The sequence below is a fragment of the Zootoca vivipara genome, chromosome 8 (genome assembly GCF_963506605.1).
Source record: "Zootoca vivipara chromosome 8, rZooViv1.1, whole genome shotgun sequence".
NCBI lineage: Eukaryota > Metazoa > Chordata > Lepidosauria > Squamata > Lacertidae > Zootoca > Zootoca vivipara.
In genome coordinates, this window is record NC_083283.1 from 48,210,352 (window position 1) to 48,236,073 (window position 25,722).

At 40.0% G+C, this 25,722-nt stretch overlaps 1 protein-coding gene across 1 annotated transcript in view; it reads left to right on the forward strand.

Moving 5' to 3' along the window:
• The window catches only part of MTCL1 (microtubule crosslinking factor 1), a 91,972-nt gene that overhangs the window by 47,251 nt on the left and 18,999 nt on the right, over positions 1-25,722 (forward strand). The window contains exons 5-9 of the mRNA XM_035125651.2: positions 3,084-4,409; positions 5,359-5,514; positions 19,372-19,464; positions 20,852-21,082; positions 22,395-22,577. Of these exons, the coding sequence (XP_034981542.2) occupies positions 3,084-4,409; positions 5,359-5,514; positions 19,372-19,464; positions 20,852-21,082; positions 22,395-22,577 (1,989 nt within the window). The remainder of the gene's footprint in view (positions 1-3,083; positions 4,410-5,358; positions 5,515-19,371; positions 19,465-20,851; positions 21,083-22,394; positions 22,578-25,722) is intronic.

Genomic DNA, 25,722 nt, shown 5'->3' on the forward strand with positions numbered 1-25,722 from the left:
CTACTGGTCAAAGATACAGATATATATTTATATACATTTTGTAATACAAGCAATCCCTCAATTTCATCACAGCTTCTGCGCTGCAATCCTAATTTGTTCATGTTCCTCTTTCTGCCCCCCCCCTTTCATTTCTGCATCTGGTATATATTGCAAGCTCTTTGGCAGCTAATGTATCTGTATGTAGAACTCTCTTCAAAATGCAGAGTACACATTGTGTAAACTTAGCTGACATGCCTATACCCTGTATGTGCCCAGATTCTGTGAAAAAGACCTCATCAACATACAGAGGTTGGATGAGGAGGCGGTAATGGGCATGTTATGAGCTTCTCATGGATGCACTGACTGAACCTTGCATGAACAGTTCTAGAGTTGGGGCCGATATAAGGAGCAAAACAATGCAAACACACCTTATGCCTGGTGGATGGGGTTGGATTATGTAGATGTACCCCCAGCTCAACCAGCCTCCCACTGTTCATCCTTCTGCAGGCCAAATGGAGCCGAGTGAGCAGTATTCCTTCTGGTGGTATTCCCACCAGCAGGGGCCAATGAAACTCCAAAACAGGGCATTATAGTGGCAAGGAAGGGATGGTGTTGATCACAGATAAGACAATAGAACAGCTTTTCCTCGTTCATTGCACTGGGGGTGATGGGAGTTGTAGTTCAAAACATCTACAGGTCATCAAGTTGGAGAAGGCTGATGTAGATGGTTTCTAAGAGAAACTGGATCCCACAACCAGTGGGAGTTCATATCTGATAAACGAGACTGTCTAATAGATCAGGGCAGCTAATCTGTCACTTTAAGATTGGTTCACATTACATTTATCTGGTAACAAATGAGCTAACTTCAATTTCTAATGTAGCCAATGCATGGAACTTTTATTTGCATATTCTGTGCTATAATCCTGTTATTTTCCTGCTGCTTAATAGCTCTGCCTTGCTACCAGAGATGGTCCTTAATTAGCATGCTGTTGGTAATGAGCATATGCTTACTTAATATTTCTTTATATATTTCTCAAAATATTTAAGGCTCTGTGCATGAAAAAAGGAAAATGGAAAATGCTAAATTAACCTCACCCAGATTTAACATAAGATGTCAACAAACAATCCTAATCGTTCTAATTGAAATAAGATATATGTTGTTGAACATTTTGATATTGTTAACTAATGTTGCCATATGTTTTTCCTCTCTGCACACATGCATACATAACACACACACACACACACACACACACACACACACACACACACACTTACATTGATCCTAATTGGTTATTTTTTCACTAATTGGGATATACCATTTGAGAAGTTTTAGTTAAGGAAGTTAACCTCAGACTGCAATTCTGTACACTTACCTAGAAGTCTCACTGAACTTAACAAGGCTTACTTTTTAATAGACATGTATGTGTAGGTTTAGGGACCCAGGTGGAGCTGTGGTTAAACCACTGAGCCTAGGGCTTGCTGATCAGAAGGTCGGCGGTTCGAATCCCTGTGACGGGGTGAGCTCCCATTGCTTGGTCCCAGCTCCTGCCAACCTAGCAGTTCGAAAGCACGTCAAAATGCAAGTAGATAAATAGGAACCGCTACAGCGGGAAGGTAAACGGCGTTTCCATGTGCTGCTCTGGTTTGCCAGAAGCGGCTTTGTCATGCTGGCCACATGACCTGGAAGCTATACGCCGGCTCCCTCGGCCAATAATGCGAGATGAGCGCGCAACCCCAGAGTCAGTCACGACTGGACCTAATGGTCAGGGGTCCCTTTACCTTATGTGTAGGTTTATACTATTAAGGTACAATAATTTCTAACATGGATAGGGAATCAAATCTACGTTCTTTGGAGATCACTTGTGGCTGAGTAAGATGGTCTTCCATCAACACAATCTTAACAGTGTGTTCGTAAGTGACTATGGAGGCCAATTCTGGATCCACATGTCCTTCCACAGTTGGGACATAGGTTTCTGGGCAGACGTTGATCACTATGAGTCTAAGTACCTTACATTTGTCTGCCTTAAATTACTATATGCTTATAGAAATTATTATTATTTTATTATTATTATTATTTATTATTTATACCCCACCCATCTGGCTGGGTTTCCCCCACCATTCTGGGTGGCTTCCAACAAAGATTAAAATACATTAATCTTGAACTCCCTCTGCCAATACACTCTTTAATAGAGCAGACATTACTAGGAGATGCATGGGAGCTACATTGCTCCCATAAATGTAATGTACAAACAGGGACTCTATCACTAAAGGTAGAAGCAAATGTCAGCTCTGCCCATAGGCACCATTTTTTCCACGTGTGTGACATCTCTCATTTTATGGTTAATAGTTTATTTTATTAGTTTGGATCAAACAGAAGCTGCAATCGTACATGTCACTACAGACCTTCTAAAGCAGGTGTGCCGAACCTCTGGCATGTGGGACATATTGGGATTTGCTATAAGATACTTTATATTGGATTTTGTAGCAGCTGATTTTCAATTATAAGTGGCAATAATACTGGACTCCTATAAAATCAACAAAACTTTTATACTTATTAAGTATCACACAGTGGTGTGATGATTTATTGTACCATTTCCTACACTGGAAAACAGCCATGTACACTTCAGTGTGCGTGACGGATAAAAGCCTAACATAGTGAGGGTTATGCAGCTCACAGAAAAAGTGTGTGCAGAATTACACTGTTGCTTGCAAACTTTGGGCCTTCTTTTGGGTGGCATGTACAATTTTTCATGGAAGGGCTTCTAAACTTAGAAACTAATAATTTATTCATTTTTCAGAAGCTGAAGGTAAAAAATTTCTAAACATGCAATTAAACATGTGCAATCTCTGAAACATTTGTATTTGTAGCTGTTATTTTTCTGAGAATCTATAAGGTGGCAATTTTGCCACACTTAACCAGCTATGCATTCATTGAATGTGTGTGTGTGTGTGTGTGTGTGTGAGAGAGAGAGAGAGAGAGAGAGAGATGTTGAGCTACAACTCACATCTTCCCTACACGTGCTGTATGGAGTTACAGCCATTGTGTTTGTATTTTAAACAATTTCCTCTTTCTCTCTTCATTTTTGGGATATTTTTCTTGGCAGGAAGACAGTGCTGACTTAAAGTGCCAGCTTCAGTTTGCCAAAGAAGAAACAGCATTGATGCGTAAGAAGATGGCCAAACTAGGCAGGGAGAAAGATGAACTGGAACAAGAACTTCAAAAGTACAAGTCTATCTATGGAGATGTGGAAAGTCCACTCCCTATTGGGGAAGCCGGAGGACCACCCAGCACAAGAGAAGCTGAACTTAAGCTTCGTCTGAAACTAGTAGAAGAGGAAGCTAACATTCTGGGGAGAAAATTAGTGGAGCTGGAGGTAGAAAACAGAGGTATTAAGGCTGAGATGGAGGATATGAGATGCCAGTATGAGAGAGCATGTTTAAACCAGGAGCATGTTTCAAGCATTCCTACCTCACCTTATGGTGACTCTCTGGAGTCAGCAGCAGAGCTTCGCCGTCATTTGCAGTTTGTAGAAGAAGAGGCAGAACTGCTGAGGAGATCGATCTCTGAAATTGAAGATCACAATAAGCAGTTAACAAATGAATTAAATAAATTCAAATTTGAGCCTGGACAAGAGTCTGGCTGGCTTGATGAAAATGCTTCCAAGTGCAGTGGATCCTTACAAGAAGAGTTGAAATCTGCCCGAATTCAAATCAATGAACTGAGTGGGAAAGTGATGAAACTCCAATATGAGAATCGTGTATTGATATCCAACGTACAGCGCTATGATCTTGCCTCACATCTAGGCCTGAGGACTTCAAGCTCTAGGGACAGTGATGCTGAGAGTGATGCAGGGAAGAAAGAGTGTGACAATGAAGAGGGCCATCTACCTCAACCAAAGAGAGAGGGACCCATTGGGGGTGAAAGTGACTCAGAAGATGTATATGAAAAGACATCAGGTTTTGGGAGTGGGAAGCCATCAGAAGTTAGTGATCTTTGTTCCACTGAACTAACAAGGGCCAAAGAGGATACAGAGTCTTTGATCAGCATCAGGCGTGAGGCTGAAAGGCTCGAAAGAGCTGTTGACCGTCTCATCATTGACACAGATAGTTTAATATATGAATCAAAAGTGCACATAACCAGCAGTAGTTCCTCTGAGCAAGGTTTGGGAAAAGATGAAGAAAAACCAGAGAGCAAGAATGAGCCGGAACTTTTGGATAATATTAATTCAAGAATGAAAAATTTCCAGAAAGAACTGCAAACTTTCCTAGAGAAGGTTGACAGTATTGGGGAAGGCCTCAAAGACCAAATGGAAGACCTTTCCCCTCTCCCTCATCTTACAGAATCCTCTAGTTTTCTCTCCACAATGACCTCTCTATCCCGAGACTCACCCATTGGTAACCAGGGAAAGGAGCTAATTTCAGATTATCAGGTAGGTGGACTTCTTGTTTGTCACCTCACCTTTTTTTTAATTCTTTCCTGCTACACTGGTGCTATTTTTACTCATGGCTGCTTTGTTATGATTTTGAAGTATAAATGATAAAACTTTTTTTTAGGTTTTTATCTCTGCAACTTTGCTACAGAGGCTGTTCCTCATGGCAAAAAAAAGCTAACAGAAGCTAAAGGCATCTGAATCTTTTCATTTCCTCCGTCCTTGATCTGCTATATTCATGGCCGTTTTGTTCTGATGTCAAACTTTTAAAAAAAGTTACTGAGAGGCACCATCATAATACATTTTCTTTTCATACTCCATTAGCAGCTTTGCTAATGAATGTGTAAATTACCTTTCCCCCCTCCTATTATTCTGATTCCTTAAATGAAATGTGTTCTCAAAAGGTCTTGCAAAACATAAAAATCCAAAATTAAATAAGATATTCTTGCAAAGCCTGCTTGCAGCTCTCTCACATAACCGAGGGGTGAGCAAAGAAGCACTGTAGCCAGCGAAGGACTACCTTTCGTAACCCGTTTCCCTTGGGCTCATGTCTATACTGCCACAGCTGCCACACTGGATATGGCTTTTCTGCACAGCACAAGTAAGGATGGAAGAGCCTTGTGTCCCCATATCCTCCATAACTTGTATGCTTGCTGTTGGTTTGACTCATGCATCCTCATTGCATGCGCCTCATAACCAGTGTGCATTCTTTCCCCTCTCTTTCTCTTTTTTGCTTTTCAGATATTTCAGCCCATTATTTTGCTCATCCTCATTTTAGTTCTGTTCTCTTCACTTTCTTATGCCACTGCATTTAAGTTGGTTTTTCTGTTCATGCTTTTCTTTGTCTTGTAGTTTTTTCAGTCGTCTACCTTACCCATTTTTGTTTCTTTTATTTCCTCCTGTCCTTTGTTTTTTTGTGTGTTATCAACCCCACCCATGCACCTAACAGTCCAAACTGAGGGATCAGATGGAGTGGCAGCGCAGCCAAGACCATGGAGACGAGAGAGAGAGTCATCATCAACGAGGCACCACCGAACCACACTGCAGAGCTGATGGAGAATTTAAACTCTACAGGCCAGGAAACAAGGGTTGTTTCAGTCTAGAGGTTAGCACAGCCTATTAAAAAGCTCCTGCTGCCCTCAAAGGGATCAATAAGTGTTTGTCACAGAAGCTAAGGCAAAGTGGTGGGAAATAATTCATATGGGCTATTATGACTTGAATTTGAGCTAAAAACCAACAACAGCAACCCACAATGTTTGCTTAAAACCTCTGCACCCTTAGACTTCTGTGATCCTAATGGCCACCACTGATATACCTGTAACTGACCTGGAAAGGAACAGATAGCCAGAATGCCATGTGTGAAATGTGGGTGGTGGTTGTCTTGTTCACCTTGATGGCTTTGAAAAATCATTGGAAGTTAAATTATATATCTCAACACTATAGCAAGCAATAGCCACTACAAGGCTGCAGTGTAGTATGTTCCTTGTATTTCTCACCAAAAAAACTTTCAGAAAGCCCGTGTAATTCCCCCCCCCCATGCTTGATAGCATATAAATAGTTGTGATTTTATGGACATTCTCCAAAATCCCCCACACAGAAGGGCTTCCTTTTTTTCTTCTTCTGTGAAGAACATCTTTCCAAATGTATAGAACTATTTCTTGTTGTATACATCAACCACTTTCATTCTATAGAACAACAATAAGCTTGCATGCATAAGCATCATCAGTAGGATGACTTGTACATTTATCCATAGATGATACATTATGAGCTGTCACTGCTTATGGTTGCAAAAGCATTAGTTTCCATCATAGTCCATCTGGCTGTGTCCTGGAACCAGCCATATTTGAATTCTTAATCGTGGGTATGTTATGTACAGATGTTGAGTGGTGATCTCTGTAGAATAGCAGTCACTACGTTTTGTTTAGATGTATGACTTTTATCCTGGATTGAGTTGACAGGAAACTGTTCCCAGTCCTAACTGGCTGAAAATCAGTGATGCCACTAACCCAATTCTTCACCTTCTTACAAAAGCAGTTTTACAGTGTTTAAAACCTTTTAAAGAGGGTATGAATGTATATTTGATTCCTTAAATGCAGCATTTTAAAATTACAAAAGCCTGATTGCATGGAGGAAGTAGCAAGATAGACAATTAAATCAGCATTTGATTCACAATCCAGCAAGTCTGTCAGATGCATTGCCTAGATTGGAAGGTGGGGAGGCAGATTTGAAATGTAGAGGAGAGAATAATGCAACAAGCCTCCATTTGCATGTATGTTTGTGCACAACATGTATTAACTTTTGTTGTGGTTCAGCCAGGCACAGAATGAATTGGCATAATCAGAATTAGGGAAATGAAGGAGGGCAATGATAAATAAACAGAGTTTGGAAGCATGTTGGTATTATGCTAAATAGTTTGTTCTAATGGCCTGTGTTGAACAGACATATTATTTTACAGTCTGTTTAGGGCCCAGGCTTGCCAGCTCTGTACTAGATTCCTTCTTTTAATGGATGAGCAAACACGCAGATGGGCATAGAGACATTAGATATTATAAATAAATTTGGTCAGTGTATTTTTTAAATATATATATATATATATACAGTATATATTATCCCAGAGAATAGGAATATGAAGTAAATGTTAGCCATTTATTTCAGACATGTATATGACACAATATTGCAAGATGTCATAAAATTTTTTGTTACAGGGTAGTGCTTTACAGGTAATAAAACCTGTACTTTAATCCATGAGTCAAAAGTGTACAAAACACACCTGTTTGCCTGAGATAAGAGTTTTGAAGACCCAGTAACTCCAGCTCCAAATTTCTATATCCCTATCAAACATTTGGGGGGGGTGTTTGCAATCAGTTCTATGTTTTGTCAAACTAAGGCCACGTCAACAATTGATCAAACTTTATATTGTATTAAAATAGTAGGCTGACATTAAATTTATATACAATGGCACAAAGTTTGGAGATCTCAGGAATAGCATTTTTTGCCACTTTTTTGCCATTATAGAACAGGGAAACCAAGATTATTTGCATGTGGTGAAATTACTTTTGAGTGTTGATTTTAGATTTTGTGTTAACATAGTTTGGTTCACAACTATGGGCAATAAGCTATGAGGGCATTAACACTTCAATAGTTGCCCCTTAATACAGTTAACGAACTCCATTGTTTATAGAGTCAGAAGGGAAAGCACTGGAGTTTTTCTAGCCATATAAAGTGTTTTTAAAGCATGGAATGGTGATTGTCATCTGTGACTGTGGGAAAAATAGTCCACTTGCATTTGACAAGAATAAAAGACGTGGATTAACAGAAGACTGTGAAAATGTTCCCATAAACCACCCCGATTATGTGAATAAAAGAGTGGCTTCGAGATGTTAAAGTTTAACTAATCTGCATTAAGTGCTCCTTCAGAACTTTCCCTGAACGGTGAATCAGTTATTCCAACCTGCATTTGTGACTATGAGAACAGACCCATGAGCTTATTTATTCTAGATTCATTCATCCTACTTCTTCTCCTTCATTGGCAGGGATATAGGGATATCCCACCTCACAGTAATTTGCCAATTGGTTGATACAAAATACTGTATATTTTAACTGAGCAAAATTATATACATTGGAGATAGAAAATGGGAAGTCAGCTGTTAAAGAATGATGTTGAAGATAGCACTATTTTGTTATCTTCCCCAAGTTGGTGTGCCATTGATGCTTTCCCAGATCAAAATGGCAAAAGGGAACTTTTTAGCTGCTTTGCTCTGGGAATAAATGTATTTGCATTGGCCACTTAGGAAATCTGTAGATTTTTCGTCTTGTTGGACAGGCATTATAAATAACGGATAGGGGGAAGTGAACCTCAGTTTAGTTTAAACTGCTTTTTGAGTATAATTAAATTATTGATTTTATTTTATTTTTTCTTAATATTGATGATACATATTTCTTTTTGCTAATAAAATAAAAATAGATGGAAGATTTAAAAAAAATAAAACGTCCCCCCCCCATTTCTAAGTCTGTTTTCCCACTGCAGATTATTTTATACATAGTGTTGTGGTAGATTAATTGTTAGATGACAGACAGTGTAAGTCTATTGTCTTTAATTTGGAACCACCCTCTAGTCTTAAGTTACTTTAAATTGCTACCATTATTTGTACTGCACCAGTTGTTATTAACATATAGTATTATTAGTAGGTAAACTATTGGGTTAAGTATATGCTTTGAAACTTGTCTTTTTTTAAAAAAAGCCTTAAGAGCAGACTTCTTGTTTTCTTCATTAAAGCTAGTTATTCAACTAGTTCAGCACAGGGGAGGAGACAGACGCCTACTGAAACATTTCAACTCATTACTCACAGATAGAATAGAGCCCTGCTATTGTGCGAGAGAGAACTATATTTCTAAATCTTTAATAGGAGCAAACTATTGGCTCCAAGGAACTGTAAGCAGAAGGAAAATAGCTAGTAGCACTGACTTACAATACCTTGGGCAAGTGCTAGAGTAGGAGTTCTTTATTGAATTTATATACACTGTGCTGTACGATGTGGATTCTGTAATAATTCTCATGTTTTTCCTTGCAGAAGATTACATTTGGGGTTCATTTACAACACTCTAGTGCAGGAGTAGGGTAACTGGGCTTAGCTGGCAGGCCAGGTCCCAACTCCCCACCCCCAGAGTGGCTCACAGGCCACTTTGACAGGTCAGTGGGTCTACCTACCTGTCAGTTACCTGATGTCAAATGTCAAGTGTTTCCCTAGGAAACATGTTTCTTGCCCATGTGACTTGATTTCAAGCTACATGGGCAAAGGAGGCATTTCCAGCAAGTGCTGATAAGCTAATTGCCAATCACAGCAATCCCCCACTTTGGGCAGGGAACTCCATAGTCCTGTCAACTCCAGCAGGGCTTGCTGCCAGCTGATTGGCACTAAAAGCAACCCTTGCTTCCAAACAACAATTGGGAGTGTATTTTAAGGTTCCTGATTATACCTTTGAAGCTGCAGCTTTATCTGCCCCATACCTGGTGTCATATATGACATTAGGTATGGGGCAGGTGGATGAGGTTGGGGGATGGCCCCCAGTGCTCTAGTACAAGGTGTAAACCAGCCCATTTGTAAACAAGAGAAGCCTTTAACAACTTGGGATACAACTCATGGAAGATAAATTCAAAGTGTTAGAAATGTGACAAAGATAAGTAAAGGTAAAGGTACCCCTGACCATTAGGTCCAGTCGCGGATGACTCTGGGGTTGCGGCGCTCATCTCGCTCTATATGCCGAGGGAGCTGGTGTTTGTCCACAGACAGCTTCTGGGTCATGTGGCCAGCATGACTAAGCCGCTTCTGGCAAACCAGAGCAGCACACGGAAATGCCGTTTACCTTCCCACCGGAGCGGTACCTATTTATCTACTTGCACTTTTGAACTGCTAGGTTGGCAGGAGTAGGGACCAAACAATGGGAGCTCACCCCGTCGCGGGGATTTGAATCGTCGACCTTCTGATTAGCAAGCCCTAGGCTTTATATGCCAAGGTGAATAGTCCTTAATCTAGTCAAATGCTAACTTTGAATGAAGTGCAGGTCCAACTGTTCTGAATTTCTTCACTTAATACTTCCCATCTCCAGGTACCAAATATGACCACAGGAACCACTTTTGGATCCATAGCCAGTCATCTCACTTCACAAATTGTCCTTTCACCGCCTTGTTTTTTCCTCTTTCTTTGTGTCTTTTGAATTGTGAACCTCCTGTCTCAGAAAATACTTTAATTTATGGGGCAGAACTAACTATTATTATAACTTTGTTCATTAATGTGGAACAAGCATGTTGCTTGTCCCACAAGCCCTAAGATGTTTGGAATTCCTAAACAAGCCCTCTGCCATCCTGCATGACAAATTACTTTTGAAACTGAAGGGAGTTTCACATAAACAGTTTTGTGAAATGGCAACAGCAAGAAAAATAGCATAGAATCTAAGAACAGGGCTACTTGGTTCTGTTTGTGTGCCTTGGGGTGCTATTTTCTCAAACAGAGATTTCCTCACACTGCACAGGAATAAAATTGGGCAGCTTGTGGTTTTTAGCTTTAGAAAAAGGGACCAGAGAAGTTGGGGTTAAGCAGCCTTTCCCCTCACCTTTTGCTTAGATAGAGCCTGTCCCAGGTGGCTTTGGGTTTCTTAAAATAAGAAATGGAGTAAAAGTTTTGCTCTACTGTTGTAAGAGTACCTACAGATTTTGAACAGAAATCCTCCTGTTCAGAACTATAATACTTTAATTTAGTATCCTGTTTCTTCTAATGGTTTTGCCAATAAATATCTGATAGACTTGCGACCAAGGGGAATATCTTGCTATTCATGGTTCCACCTTTCATCATTATACAGTGCTTTCAATTTCTGTCTCTCAGGTGCAGCTTGGACAGGGCAAGGATGAATTTTGTTGAAGCTTAATGGTTGGCCTTCACACATTAGATTCAATTCAGCCCGGTGGGCTGAAACAGCATGTAGCATGTTGTGGACCAGGCATCCCCAAACTGCGGCCCTCCAGATGTTTTGGCCTACAACTCCCATGATCCCCAGCTAACAGGACCAGTGGTCAGGGATGATGGGAATTGTAGTCCAAAACATCTGGAGGGCCGAAGTTTGGGGATGCCTGTTGTGGACCAAGCAAGTGCAGTGAAATGAGAAACTCTGTTCCCTTTCCCTACCTTAGTGGTAGCAAAAAAAAGCACAAATGCCTTTTATCTAACTAAATGGGTTCATTTACAACACTCTAGTGCAGGAGTAGGGTAACTGGGCTTAGCTGGCAGGCCAGGTCCCAACTCCCCACCCCCAGAGTGGCTCACAGGCCACTTTGACAGGTCAGTGGGTCTACCTACCTGTCAGTTACCTGATGTCAAATGTCAAGTGTTTCCCTAGGAAACATGTTTCTTGCCCATGTGACTTGATTTCAAGCTACATGGGCAAAGGAGGCATTTCCAGCAAGTGCTGATAAGCTAATTGCCAATCACAGCAATCCCCCACTTTGGGCAGGGAACTCCATAGTCCTGTCAACTCCAGCAGGGCTTGCTGCCAGCTGATTGGCACTAAAAGCAACCCTTGCTTCCAAACAACAATTGGGAGTGTATTTTAAGGTTCCTGATTATACCTTTGAAGCTGCAGCTTTATCTGCCCCATACCTGGTGTCATATATGACATTAGGTATGGGGCAGGTGGATGAGGTTGGGGGATGGCCCCCAGTGCTCTAGTACAAGGTGTAAACCAGCCCATTTGTAAACAAGAGAAGCCTTTAACAACTTGGGATACAACTCATGGAAGATAAATTCAAAGTGTTAGAAATGTGACAAAGATAAGTAAAGGTAAAGGTACCCCTGACCATTAGGTCCAGTCGCGGATGACTCTGGGGTTGCGGCGCTCATCTCGCTCTATATGCCGAGGGAGCTGGTGTTTGTCCACAGACAGCTTCTGGGTCATGTGGCCAGCATGACTAAGCCGCTTCTGGCAAACCAGAGCAGCACACGGAAATGCCGTTTACCTTCCCACCGGAGCGGTACCTATTTATCTACTTGCACTTTTGAACTGCTAGGTTGGCAGGAGTAGGGACCAAACAATGGGAGCTCACCCCGTCGCGGGGATTTGAATCGTCGACCTTCTGATTAGCAAGCCCTAGGCTTTATATGCCAAGGTGAATAGTCCTTAATCTAGTCAAATGCTAACTTTGAATGAAGTGCAGGTCCAACTGTTCTGAATTTCTTCACTTAATACTTCCCATCTCCAGGTACCAAATATGACCACAGGAACCACTTTTGGATCCATAGCCAGTCATCTCACTTCACAAATTGTCCTTTCACCGCCTTGTTTTTTCCTCTTTCTTTGTGTCTTTTGAATTGTGAACCTCCTGTCTCAGAAAATACTTTAATTTATGGGGCAGAACTAACTATTATTATAACTTTGTTCATTAATGTGGAACAAGCATGTTGCTTGTCCCACAAGCCCTAAGATGTTTGGAATTCCTAAACAAGCCCTCTGCCATCCTGCATGACAAATTACTTTTGAAACTGAAGGGAGTTTCACATAAACAGTTTTGTGAAATGGCAACAGCAAGAAAAATAGCATAGAATCTAAGAACAGGGCTACTTGGTTCTGTTTGTGTGCCTTGGGGTGCTATTTTCTCAAACAGAGATTTCCTCACACTGCACAGGAATAAAATTGGGCAGCTTGTGGTTTTTAGCTTTAGAAAAAGGGACCAGAGAAGTTGGGGTTAAGCAGCCTTTCCCCTCACCTTTTGCTTAGATAGAGCCTGTCCCAGGTGGCTTTGGGTTTCTTAAAATAAGAAATGGAGTAAAAGTTTTGCTCTACTGTTGTAAGAGTACCTACAGATTTTGAACAGAAATCCTCCTGTTCAGAACTATAATACTTTAATTTAGTATCCTGTTTCTTCTAATGGTTTTGCCAATAAATATCTGATAGACTTGCGACCAAGGGGAATATCTTGCTATTCATGGTTCCACCTTTCATCATTATACAGTGCTTTCAATTTCTGTCTCTCAGGTGCAGCTTGGACAGGGCAAGGATGAATTTTGTTGAAGCTTAATGGTTGGCCTTCACACATTAGATTCAATTCAGCCCGGTGGGCTGAAACAGCATGTAGCATGTTGTGGACCAGGCATCCCCAAACTGCGGCCCTCCAGATGTTTTGGCCTACAACTCCCATGATCCCCAGCTAACAGGACCAGTGGTCAGGGATGATGGGAATTGTAGTCCAAAACATCTGGAGGGCCGAAGTTTGGGGATGCCTGTTGTGGACCAAGCAAGTGCAGTGAAATGAGAAACTCTGTTCCCTTTCCCTACCTTAGTGGTAGCAAAAAAAAGCACAAATGCCTTTTATCTAACTAAATGGATGAAATATAAATATATAAATATAAATGAAATATAAATAAATAGATGAATATACTGTTTTGTTATTTACTATGCTCGTATTGTAAGTAACAGTCTAGAACATAAGTATCTGTAAATCAAAGTTGTTGTTTTGTTAACTTTGTTAACTTTCATTTTGTATCTGCAGGGAATTCTCTGTATAACAGATCACATTGGACTGAGTTGAAACCATTTTTTTAATGGTTTCAACTTTCATAAAATGTATTATATGAATATATGTTTTATTTCCTATGGCATATTTCATTAGACATTCCATAGCCTTTTCATTGTTGCACAACCATCAGCAAATCTGTGTAGATGTTCCCTTCTTGTGTTACATTGTGTGTGTGTGTGTGTGTGTGTGTGTGTGTGTGTGTGTGTGATTTGTATGTTTTCACTAATTAAATGGGTACATGTGGATCTTGTAAATTCACTTTCAAGATAAGCTTGAAACATTTATGCAATTATTAGTAAAAACCCAAACAGCAAGAACAAATACTTTACATATGAGCCAGAGTGTGCATGAAGCTGACAAAATAATAGTCTTGGAATACCCATTATAAAATCATTTTTGATACCCAAACTCTAAACACATTCAGAAAATGGTGCATAATATTGCTCAACATCCCCAGTCTCATTTTAGCAAAAGTTTCAGGTATAGACATATATTTCATATTACTATATTTCATAAAGTGGAATGTTCTAAATTAGAGTTAGAATCTGGACTTTATTTTTAACTAAATGAAATATAGTTTATGTATAATACTTGGATATAGGAAGTAATATTGAATGGTAACATGAATTCATATCAATTTTAGATGTGATTACTCTTAAGTATGTTCTGTCCTGTTTTCACATTGATAGTGTTTTTTATTTTAAAAAATTATGTGTGAAAATTTATACTCAGATATGTATTTTGTGCATTTCTGAACATACTTTATCTTAAAATGCACATTTTAATTCATTTTGATACTTTTTAAAGGCTAAAACTTTATCACATTAATATAAAATAAGAGCATGGTATGCAGTACAATGTCAGTGAAAGCATAATATGTTTACTTATTTATATTTTCAAACAGGGATTGGAACTGCTCGTCTCTTTTTCTTTCCCCCAATACTTACTTAGCTTTTCTTTTTTATTATTTAATGCATGTTTGAAATTGAATCAATGAAATATAATTCTCAAAATAGTTGCACATGGGCTAAAAATATGGATGTCATCCCCCCCAACCCAAAATGGCAACACTCTTCAACATTAATTTGTGAGTCCAAGTGACCTTCCACCGGTTTCTTGTCTCTCTCTCTCTCTTGATTTTATGTATATCTCTTTTGATTTTCACTGTGCAGCAAATTTACAAAATTCTATAGCTTTTGAAGAATAAGAAACATATCAAAGTTTTCTTGTTATTCTGTAATAAGAAAGCGTTGGGAAAAGACTTTTCAGCAGTGAAAACATGGAAACCAATCCCTCTTCCTTGTTAACTGTCCTAGTTAGAGGACTGTCTTAAGTTTTAGTTACAGGTAGGTAGCCGTGTTGGTCTGAGTCGAAGCAAAATAAAAAAATTCCTTCAGTAGCACCTTAAAGACCAACTAAGTTTTTATTTTGGTATGAGCTTTCGTGTGCACTTCTTCATGGTATCTGAAGAAGTGTGCATGCACACGAAAGCTCATACCAAAATAAAAACTTAGTTGGTCTTTAAGGTGCTACTGAAGGAATTTTTTTATTTGTCTTAAGTTTGTTATGGATTTAGAAGGTGGGAGGACTTTTTATTTTAGTAAGCAACCTTTGAAATTAAACAACAAATACAAAAAGAAATATTTGTAAATTAATGTTGAGTTTTCTAAAATGAATCTATAGCACTCAATGCATTAGAACCTAATCTAGGAACTATAAGTGCAGGCTTCCCCAAACTAAGGCCAACAAGGCTCATTTATGCGGCCCCCGGCAGCCCCCACTGCCTGCTGCTGCCACCCACTCTCACTGGTGCGGCACGGCATGGCGTGGCTGCCCACTTCCAGGTCACCGGAGCGTCAGAAATAGCTTATGTGCATGTGCAAGTGTCATTTCCGGCACATTCCGGGCCAGAGGAGGCTCATGTGCATGTGCACAAGCTATTTCCGGTGTTCCGGCGATCCGGAAGTGTGCCGAAAATTGTGTGTGTGCACGCGTATGGGCATGTGCTCCCGCGCACTCCGGCCCACAGCGCGATCGGTGCTGGCGACAGCGGCCCTCGGCGAGGTAAGTTTGGGGACCCCTGTATAAGTGCAACAGCATTCCCATTTGGCTGATTGGGACTAGAGAGTAGAAACCTCTTGCTGTGCTGGTATGTTGTTAGGTGGATTGAGAGCAGGCAGTAGTGTAGTGTGGCCAGACTTAGGTCAGTTTTTTCCTATTTTCTTATCCCCCTACTCCCCGCCCATATCTTCCCAATAATGGATTGGTGCTGTGGATGTGGTGGGAGATGTAAAAATATTGATTCCAGTAAAAGTAACAGCAATTTCCCTGGACTGGGATGCCTGTGAGTTGTGTTATTCCGCATTTGCATTATGTTCAATAGTTCTGTGTTACTATCCAATAGTCTGCATTGTTTGAGTTTATTTTTCTGTGTCTATGACTCCCCCCCGCCGCCCCCGCCGCCCCTTTTCTCTATGATGTAAGTAGGTCATAATGATGAATGTTGCCTCACCTGCATCAAATATATAATTAGTCAAAAGAGAGAAAGTGAATAATAGGAGTGAATAGAGTTATAAGACTGTATCGTTGCTTCAACAATTCAGCTTTCCTGACAAATCAGGAAACATACCTTATATTGGTGTGAAATTCCAGGGATCCCTTAGAAGACTCTGTCCTCTGATGGTTAGGGGGTCAATCACTCAGCTGCTTTGTTAAGTCTGGAGTCAAGGCTTAGAAAGTCTTCACCTGCCAGTGAAAGGACAAGGAGGGAGCAAGTCTAAATTCTCCAGGAAGGGAGCTCCAAAGTCTGAGAGCAGCCACTCAGAAGGCCTTCTCCCATTTACCTGAATACATCCAGACAAAACAATATGGGGTGAGAAATACTAACCTTAGTATCCACCCAGGCCAGAACACATAATTAAAATGTAAACATATATTTAACTGGGGAACATAGCATCTGGAACAAGTAATATTAAGAGTGCTAATACAGTAGCCTAAACTAACATACCGTTACAGTTATCCTAGGTCTTTATACTTTCATTTTTACTGCCATCTCATTCCCTCTCCTCTCTGTCCCTACAGAACTATCCCAACTCTTCACCTGCCATTCTCAGCCATCATTTCCAACCTCACACCTACTGTGACTCACACTCTCTTCCAGTCCAACATTCTCTAAATGAAACTCCACCCATGGAAGTATAGATTCTATTCATGTTGTATATACAACATGAGAGAGCCAGTGTGGTGTAGTGGTTAAGAGCGGCAGACTCGTAAACTGGGGAACCGGGTTCGCGTCTCCGCTCCTCCACATGCAGCTGCTGAGTGACCTTGGGCTAGTCACACTTCTTTGAAGTATCTCAGCCCCACTCACCTCACAGAGTGTTTGTTGTGGGGGAGGAAGGAAAAGGAGATTGTGAGCCGCTTTGAGACTCCTTTGGGTAGTGATAAAGCAGGATATCAAGTCCAAACTCTTCTCTTCTTCTTCTACAATGCACTGTAAACACCACAAATATTAGACTCACTGATGCTGAGACTTGCCAGTAGAAGGATTGTTTCCTCCAATTATTGTTGCTAATATCTAATAGTGTGTTATATATTTATTTAGAAGATTTTTTAAAACTGCCTTTCACTATATAGTTATAGGGTAAGTTACTTCAATAGAAAACGCAATCATAAAACAAATAAAATCATTACAATTATAAAATACACAAAAGCTATTCCAAATGAGCAGAGCAATATAAATTCAGCAAAATACTTTAATTAATTAATTAATTAGCTAGCTAGCTCTTCATTGTTTATTGGGAGACTGGTATGCATGTTTCCCCTTCTGCTTAAAGGGCGCTTGAGGATCAGGCTCTCTAGAAATCTTTAGAGACGGGAATTACTAATTAAAAGATTTTAGTCATGTACTTTGTGTCTATTAAAGCTGAAGCTAACACTTCATTTAAAATGCAATAAACCTATGCATAAGCAGTTCACAGATTAGCCTCATTACTTGAAACTTTTACATTTTGCTGACATGGAACTCTCATGATAGGAGTCATTTGCATAGGGTAGCGCAGTACACCTTATGTTATCTCCATCAAAGTCTTAACATGTTGCCGTAGCATAGCTTTATGTGCTTCAATTACTTTTAGTGAGCAGTGTTCATGTGTTGTGAGTATAGCATGCTCCTTTATTCATGTAGTTTGACTTCTGCTATCTAGATTTTCGATATATCCTTTGGACGAAAGACATTGTTTTCAGTGGAGCTTGCCTCCATGTAAGCATGCTTAAGTCAGATGTTCAGCTGGAGATAGGCAATACTTTTAAAGAAATGTAAAAGTAGTTTCACTTCTCACAGTTGTGCATACATGTTTGTCCTCATCACCTGTATAGTCAAACAGTCTTTTGGGGGGGAAATATAAAACCTGTAGACCAAAGCCAATGTAGAATGAGTGTACACACCACTAGCAGACATCCTAATTTCAAACCATATTCAGCTATCTGAAAAATACAACAATCTAGTTTTAACATGAGTTTAAGAGAACTCTGATTTTTGTTTTTTGGAATATTTTTTTCCTTTTCCTTTAGAGCCAAATCTTAAGTCATTGTACAGTGAAACTTCTTTTTCCTTTCCTCCCTCCCTCAAAATCTGCTACAGAGGGTCCCCCTCCCTCCAAAGCCAATTTTGAGGGAATGCAGTGGCCTAGAGGGGACAGGAGAGGAAGCAGAAGTTCTGTTACATGCACAGAAGTCCTTTGCACCAGCAGAGGTGCACTAGATATGGCCCACTAGTATCATCTGATTATTATTTTTTTACAAGTTGGCTGTATGTAGCTTTTACCCCTTTGACATTTTACAAAATCAGAATACAACAATCAATCTGCTCAAGCAACACAGAAATGCTAGAAAACAAGAAATGTGGAGGGGGTTGCATTTTCTGGATCTCCTCCTGACACATCTGAAACAGCCAAGGATCCAGGCTGAGAACAGATTTTGCCCAAGGCTGCCAGGATCCTTACTTTAAATATACAGTCATACCTCGGGTTGCAAACACTGCGGGTTGCACATTTTCGGGTTGCGCTCCGCGCCAAACCCAAAAGTACCGGAATGGGTTACTTCTGGGTTTTGGCGCTCGCACATGCGCAGAAACACAAAATGACATAATGCACAGAAGTGCTGAATTGTGTCACGCGCATGCGCAGGCGCGGTGCTGCGGGTTGCGAATGTGCCTCCCGCACGGATCATGTTCACAACCTGAGGTATGACTGTATACTTGATTTAACATATTAAATTAATTATACTTTTACATTTGTTGCTGGAACATGATGTTGGCCTGTGATTGATGACACATAGAAATTTGGCTATTTGAAGTTCTGCAAATTCAAATTTGGCTATTTGAAATTCTGCGAATTAAAAATTAGATGTAAGGATAATCTTGTTTTTTATCACATTGGACATTTTACTATCAAATAGAATAGAGCCCCTAAAAACATAAATAACTTTTTGATGATCTCCATAACCTTCAAGTGACACACAGACTAGTAAATACATAGTCTCTGATCCAGATGCAGTTTTTCACAACATGTACACAGTCTGAGATGTGCATGTTACTATCGACAGTGCAAATGAGAAAAGGCCTGAAAGCCCCCTGTCTTAATGTGTATCCTAATATAGACACAGGCCACAGGTCTACATGTGCAGTTCCTGATCCAGCAATGGAATCTGTGTGCAGATTTTTCATTCATTTGGAATTAGATCTCACTGAATATGAACACAATGCATATTTGAAGTGTCTTTTCACTGTGTAGTTGTGTGTCTCAGTGATGTCTGTCCTGTAGTTCTGTCAGACATGTTAGAACCTTACTCCTTTGTCCTGCTGATCAGCTCAGGAACTGCCATGTTTTACCTGTACAGAATATATCGATTCAGGAGCTTCAGGCTCAACTTGAGCAAGAGGTGAAACTTCGCCAAGAGGAGCAAGAAACGTTTACAGAAAAGATAATTCAGGTAAATGCATAATGCAGTTGTTGGAAGAGACCTTTGTCTGTTTTTCTGACTATCAGAAACTCCTTAGTTTGTGGTAAGAATTTAGAAGTTTCTTAAATGAGTTTCAGTGCTGTTTCATAGATAGTTTTGTTGTGGATTGGCAGACTTGTGGAAATACAATTAAGAGAAAATTAATTCTGGCTTTCAGTCATATTGCCAAGATGATAAATCTCAAAGTTACAAGGATCTTTCTAGATCCAGAGATATTGTATGCTGTAAGGCTCTGCAGTTTTCCTACTCTCTGTAGCCCAATTTCACCTCTTGAAAATGTTGTAAAACTCCCATAGCTCAGGAATCTAATGAAAGGAATGGCCTCTGAAAACAGTATTATTATTTTTGTAGGGTATGTTGTAGAACTATTTTTGTGCATTAAATTTATCTAGTCCGTTATTGGGTCTAAATCAGTTGACATGGAGATTTGGCCTCTGTTACATTTTTGCCCATTGTTACAGCCAACTAAAATGTACATGTTTTTGTCAATCAATATTTGTTAAAAGTAAACCCTTCAGGATCAAAAGTCAGGATAGGACTTAAATAACCTTTTTTTCCAAACAGAAACTTACCACAAAGTAGTTTTCTTTCCTTTCTTTTCATTGCTTCATTGGTAATATTTGGCAGAGATAAAACAGATGTAAAAGTAGTAGACGTGACTGGGTAGCAAGTGTGCTTTCTCACTGAAGCATAAGTATTCTAAAACTATGGCAACTCTGAGATTGTGGACTGTTTTATTTCTTTATTTGCTGGTTAAATAGCCTGGGTCATCCCAGGCTATTTATTGGAATGTATGCAGATAGCATATAATAGTAGCCATATTCTCCATCAATAGGATTTCTTATTGTTTTAGCAGCATTGGTCCTGGAAGGCAAATAGCTCTCTCTCCTTAAGGCAGAGAAAGTACTATTTCAGAAAGGAGAAAGGGAGAGGAATGAGCTATAATTACTGAAGCTCTGGGTGTTTTATAGTGACTAGTCAAAAATAAATTTAGCAAAGACAATTCACATACAGCAGTAGCAGGGTCTGGGTCATATGGTGAGCATATTGAAAGGATGCAATGAAGAGAACATAGAGCATAAAAATGTTTATGTTACACAAGTCTGATGCAGCTTGTTAAAGTAAATGAGCTGTGTATTTCCTCAGTAGATTATTCACATACGGTTAATTAAATTAAGGCTACAGCCTGTGTTCTTCAGGTTCCTCAAAAATCAGATCCATTGCCAAACACAGTTAGCTGATGATAATTAGAATGAGCAACCTTGGTTCATCTTGCCCAGATTTTAAAAACACACACAAGAATGAACCCTTAAGGGCGATACCCTGTTGATGTTGTGCATGGTTGTTCTGTTCAAAGCTGGAAGAGGACCATCTGCAGAGCCTACGGAGGAAAGACTTGGAGATGCAAAGCTTAACTTTGCAGAACAAATTGGAAGAGAAGACCTGGAGTCAGGAGAAAAACCTGATGCATGAAGAACTCAGGCATTTCAAGCAGAACACCTTTCTCCTCTATGCCAAACTGAAAGGGTTGCTGAAACAGTGGCGACAGGGCAAGGAATTGGAGGAGCAAGGAGAGGATGTTCTTAAGGTAACTGTCCCATGTCATTTAATGGAGTGAAACTACAAGGAAAAGTGATGTGGATAGTTCTGCTGGGAACAAAATAGATTTTAAGAGATAACCTTGCTTCAAGTTCAGGTGTCAGAGCAAGCTGAACTGTAGTATTGGAATCAGTGTCACATTGATTATAAAGCAGAAAAAATGCTGAAGTGTAATCTGAAGCTACCTGTCTCTGGTATTTTTTTGAAAGAGGTTTGCAGTGTGGGCCTAGCTGTACAGCTATTCTCAATTACCTGTTACTTATCTCTACATCAATCCTGTCTGACACAAATCTGTGAAGCAAATCAATAGCCTTATAGGCCATTCTCCCTCACCCAACACCCAGGGTGCCAAGAAGCTAGCACTGAACTGAAAAGATTTACAATAATCAGTCTATTAATAGTTTCAGATCAGTTTGGGGGTCATAGCAATATTGTGCATTTTAGGTAAAATGTTCTCTGAATAATGAAAATATGCTTTGTTTGAAAACTAGCAGAAGAGCCCTAAAGCAGCATTTTGTGAGGAAGTAGAAGTGGTTGTCATTCATTCTGTTTTCCACCCTCAAAATATTTGGCTCTATCATGAGCGAACTGTTTTCTTATGCAGCTCCTAAATAATGCATTATAGAAAATAGGAAGGAAGAGAAAAGCATATCGCTCTTTGAGACTACTCTACCAAACCACCTCAGGAGGGGGGAAATTACCTTTTGAATCCAAATCATTCAGTCTTGTACGTAGCTAACATGTTCATCATGCCTGCTATGTTCGTTCACATTTGTTGGCTTTGTACTAAACTAGATATCTACATTATCAAAAGTGAGAAGAATATGTTACCTTTTGAATGAGACAAGAATTTGAGCTGTGGAATTTTTCATTTTTTAAGCTTCCATATATGCTATAAAATTTCCATCACTAATGTAGTGGCCATGTCACAAATAATGATGATTTATAATGCCTATTGTATGCATATTGGCCCTAATGGAATTAGTCTGCACTTTGTGTCACCATGCCAAAGCAAAATCTCTTCAAGATTTTAGACACTGTTTAATATTATTACAATTAAACAAATTGCATGTTTAAAATAGGTAATGATCCTCTTCCTTGAATCTTAAATATATATTCACAAAGCCTTCTTCCCATCCCAACTTTATCTTCTAAGGAATGAAGAATTCCTTATGAAATAAAGTCATGGAAGGGAATGAGGAAACCCTGTGCATGCAGTGTAACACATGCTTGTTGGAACTTTTGGATCCAAACGTTCAGACAGAAATGTTATCTTTGATTTTATTCACTTGCTATTTTAGTTGGAACACCTTGAGTCCCTGCCAGAATTCAGCTTTCAGTCTGAACAAAAGCATGATGAACGGGACGAAGAGGAAGAGGAGGAAGTGTTTGGACTGGCAGACTACTCCCAACATTCCACCATGGAGATAATGGACCATGGGCCACCACTGCAGACTGCAGAATTGTTGCAGCATCAAAAGCAGGTACCAAGGCAGGTGCTTACTGTGTCAGATAATTACTTTCCTGGATTGTATTCAACATTAATCTTACTCAGTGTAGACCCACTCAGGTTAATGGACACTGCTCACTTAGGTTCATTAATTTCAATGGGTTTTCTCTGAGTAGAACTTGGTTGGTTATAACCCCTCATGTTCTGCAATATGTAAAACTCATTTAATCACAGCATGCCAGTGATCCTAATTACATAGTGATGTTAATGTGTTTCACTTATCGTGTTTATATTAATCAGGAGAAAAAGGAATGATATGATTGCTGCTGCCTTTCTGACTGATACTTTAAATGAAATATTCCATTTCCTATCATGGCTTATTGCCCAGAAACATATATATTTGTCTGATGGTTTGCAATATCTATAGGCTCACCACCTAAACATCATAGCAATGTACCATCTACAGTAACCATTTGTGTGTGGGGCTTTTTATTTCATATAAATAATTAAAGAAGAAGGCATATATGCTTTAATTTATTTAATGAAAGATAGCAATGGTGCAAGAAAACCCTTTTACTGCAATGGGTGCTTTTAAAACAAGCTACTTAATGTTAATATCTTCTCCCCCACCCCAAGTGCATTGAGAGGTTTACCTATTTTGAGCCTGACCTAGATTCATATGCAGCATTTAGGCCTCAGGAAATACCAATAGATATATTAAATCAGCAGTGTGGTTTCCAAAATAGCAGCAGTGGCTTGGGGTGCAATGCAGAGCCTTTAAAAATCATTGGCAGTTTATCCAATGCTCTTTGATATAAAGCATAGCTGCCAAGTTTTCCCTTTTCTCGCGAGGAAGCCTATTCAGCATAAGGGAAAATCCCTGTAAAAAAGGGATAACTTGGCAGCTATGATATAAAGTCTTTGAAAACGCTCTATTTCAGGATGAATATACAAGTCAGAATTATGTATTTAGAGGAGAAGTAACTCACTGTTTAATAAGATATTCCAAAGGCAGTAAAAAAAACACCAATACAATCAATACAATGACACTAACAAAATTCAATAAAACACTCAAATAAAAACAAGCAATAATGACAATCAAATAACAATTTTAGATAGCAGGGAGAAGCAGCAATTACAGCACTGATATATTTAGCAAGAAAAAGCTAATTTGGAAAAAAGTTAAAAATAAAAAGCCTGCTTTAAACAGATCATATTTCCAGAACTGGTGGATTTCTTGTGGGAGATGGTCTGCAATTTTGTGACTGTAATGAAAAAGGCCTTCTCAGGCATCCTAACGAGTATTCACCATTCCCCATCCTCGGACTGCTTTAGGTGTAACATCATTTTTAGTAAAATTGGCGGCTGTTGCTTTATTTACCCAGGATGCACTTCATTAAGCACCTACTAATGCAATTTTTAATTATGGAAATAAAATTGGGCAATGACTCTTTGTCTCTAGAACCTCTGCCTATAAAAAGGATGTCCTGACAGTAGTAATCCAGCGACTATTAAGACACAGAATAGCATTTATGAACAAATGGACTACAGTTACGATATTTCTTTGAAAGCAGGTCAAAAACAAGAAAGGAAGTAACTGCCACTCTAGAGTAGCCCATGTGTTGTCGTTTTTTGTAGGCTGTCTGACACTTTCAACATCTGCAGAAACTTCTCTTCTTCTGGCCCACAAAGGGCATTTTCTTTAGAATAAATTTGAGAAAGGGAGAGATGGGGAGCAACAGTGGTTGCCCAGACACGTTAAGTTTTGACTCATCAGGACTTGAAATAAGCCATATCATTTGACCTCAGGAAGAAACTACCACCACTTCTATTGGTGGAAATGTAATAACCAGAAGAAACTTCAAGCTATATAGTCCTGCACAGTGCAGGGTAGTCCTGGCTTCCATGTGAACTGTTGCTGTTTATTCATTCACATACCCCTACAGTGCTGAATGTTTCATTGTGAATGGAAAGGATAAACAACAAAAGTAGAAAAACATAGACATGGATGCTAGCCTTGGTGTATTTTCACTCTGCCTATCTTGTAGAGCAGGCGTTGGCAAGGTTATCCAGCCATGGGCCCACGGACAATTCCCACAGACAATTCCCACGGACATTGTCTGTGGGCCAGACGGGCGCAGCAGGACGCTGTAAATGGCATCTGCGCATGTCCGCAGCACCGGAAATCGCTTCTGTGGCTGCGCAGATGCCAGAAATCGTGCCTGTGCAGAAGTGATTTTCGGCATCTGGGCATGCACACACATGATTTCCGGTGTCTGCGCAGGCACAGGCGCCATTTCTGGCACCGCTCAGCGAGTCCCCGCGCCGCACTGCACCGGTTTAGCGCAGCACACGGGGGACTCACCGAGCGGGTGGCTCGGATCACGGGCGGCCCATGGGCCGGATAAACGGCCTTTGTGGGCCGCATCCAGCCCATGGGCCGGAGGTTGCCGACCTCTGTTGTAGAGCGTCACCGCAATACAAAGCACCAGGGCACATATCCTTGTTTTTCCTCAGAGTTGTCTTTGCCTTCAGGGAAATGTATTCTTGCAGTGATCACTGGATAACTCAGTTGTTTAGAGCATTGTGCTGATAAATACCAACTTCAATCCTCACATGGGACAGCAGCATATTCCTGCACTGCAGGGGGTTGAGCCAAAAGATCCTCAGGATCCCTTCTAACTCTACAGTTATCATTCTGTGACTCTGTAGAGGCAAGATCTAGCAATAGCCCTGCTTCATGAGAGAAGTGAAACAAAGGTCCTATTTGACTTTTGAACTAAGAACCTGGATTTTTGAGCACACTGAGAATTGCCTCTCAGTCATCATAATACTGTTACACACAATGATAGACTCTTATTTGGTGGCTTTTCATAGAAATGTACTTTCTTCCATAACATTTTTTCATAGGCATAGGAGTTAAGCAGCATCCTTCAGGGAATAACATTGGCCCTTTTATGCTTTCTTTTCATCTCTCTTCTGAGCTTTGGCACAGGCTTCCTTTAATCCAGGGGTCAGCAACCTGTTTGAACCAGCAGGCATATTTTGAATTTCGAGAGAATGCCGTGGGCCTCAATACAAAATGACTGTCATGGAGACTTGCCATAACACAACATGACTGCTATGGTGGGCAGTGGTGGCGGCATAATACAAAATTAGAGGCGCTAGTGTCATTGCTG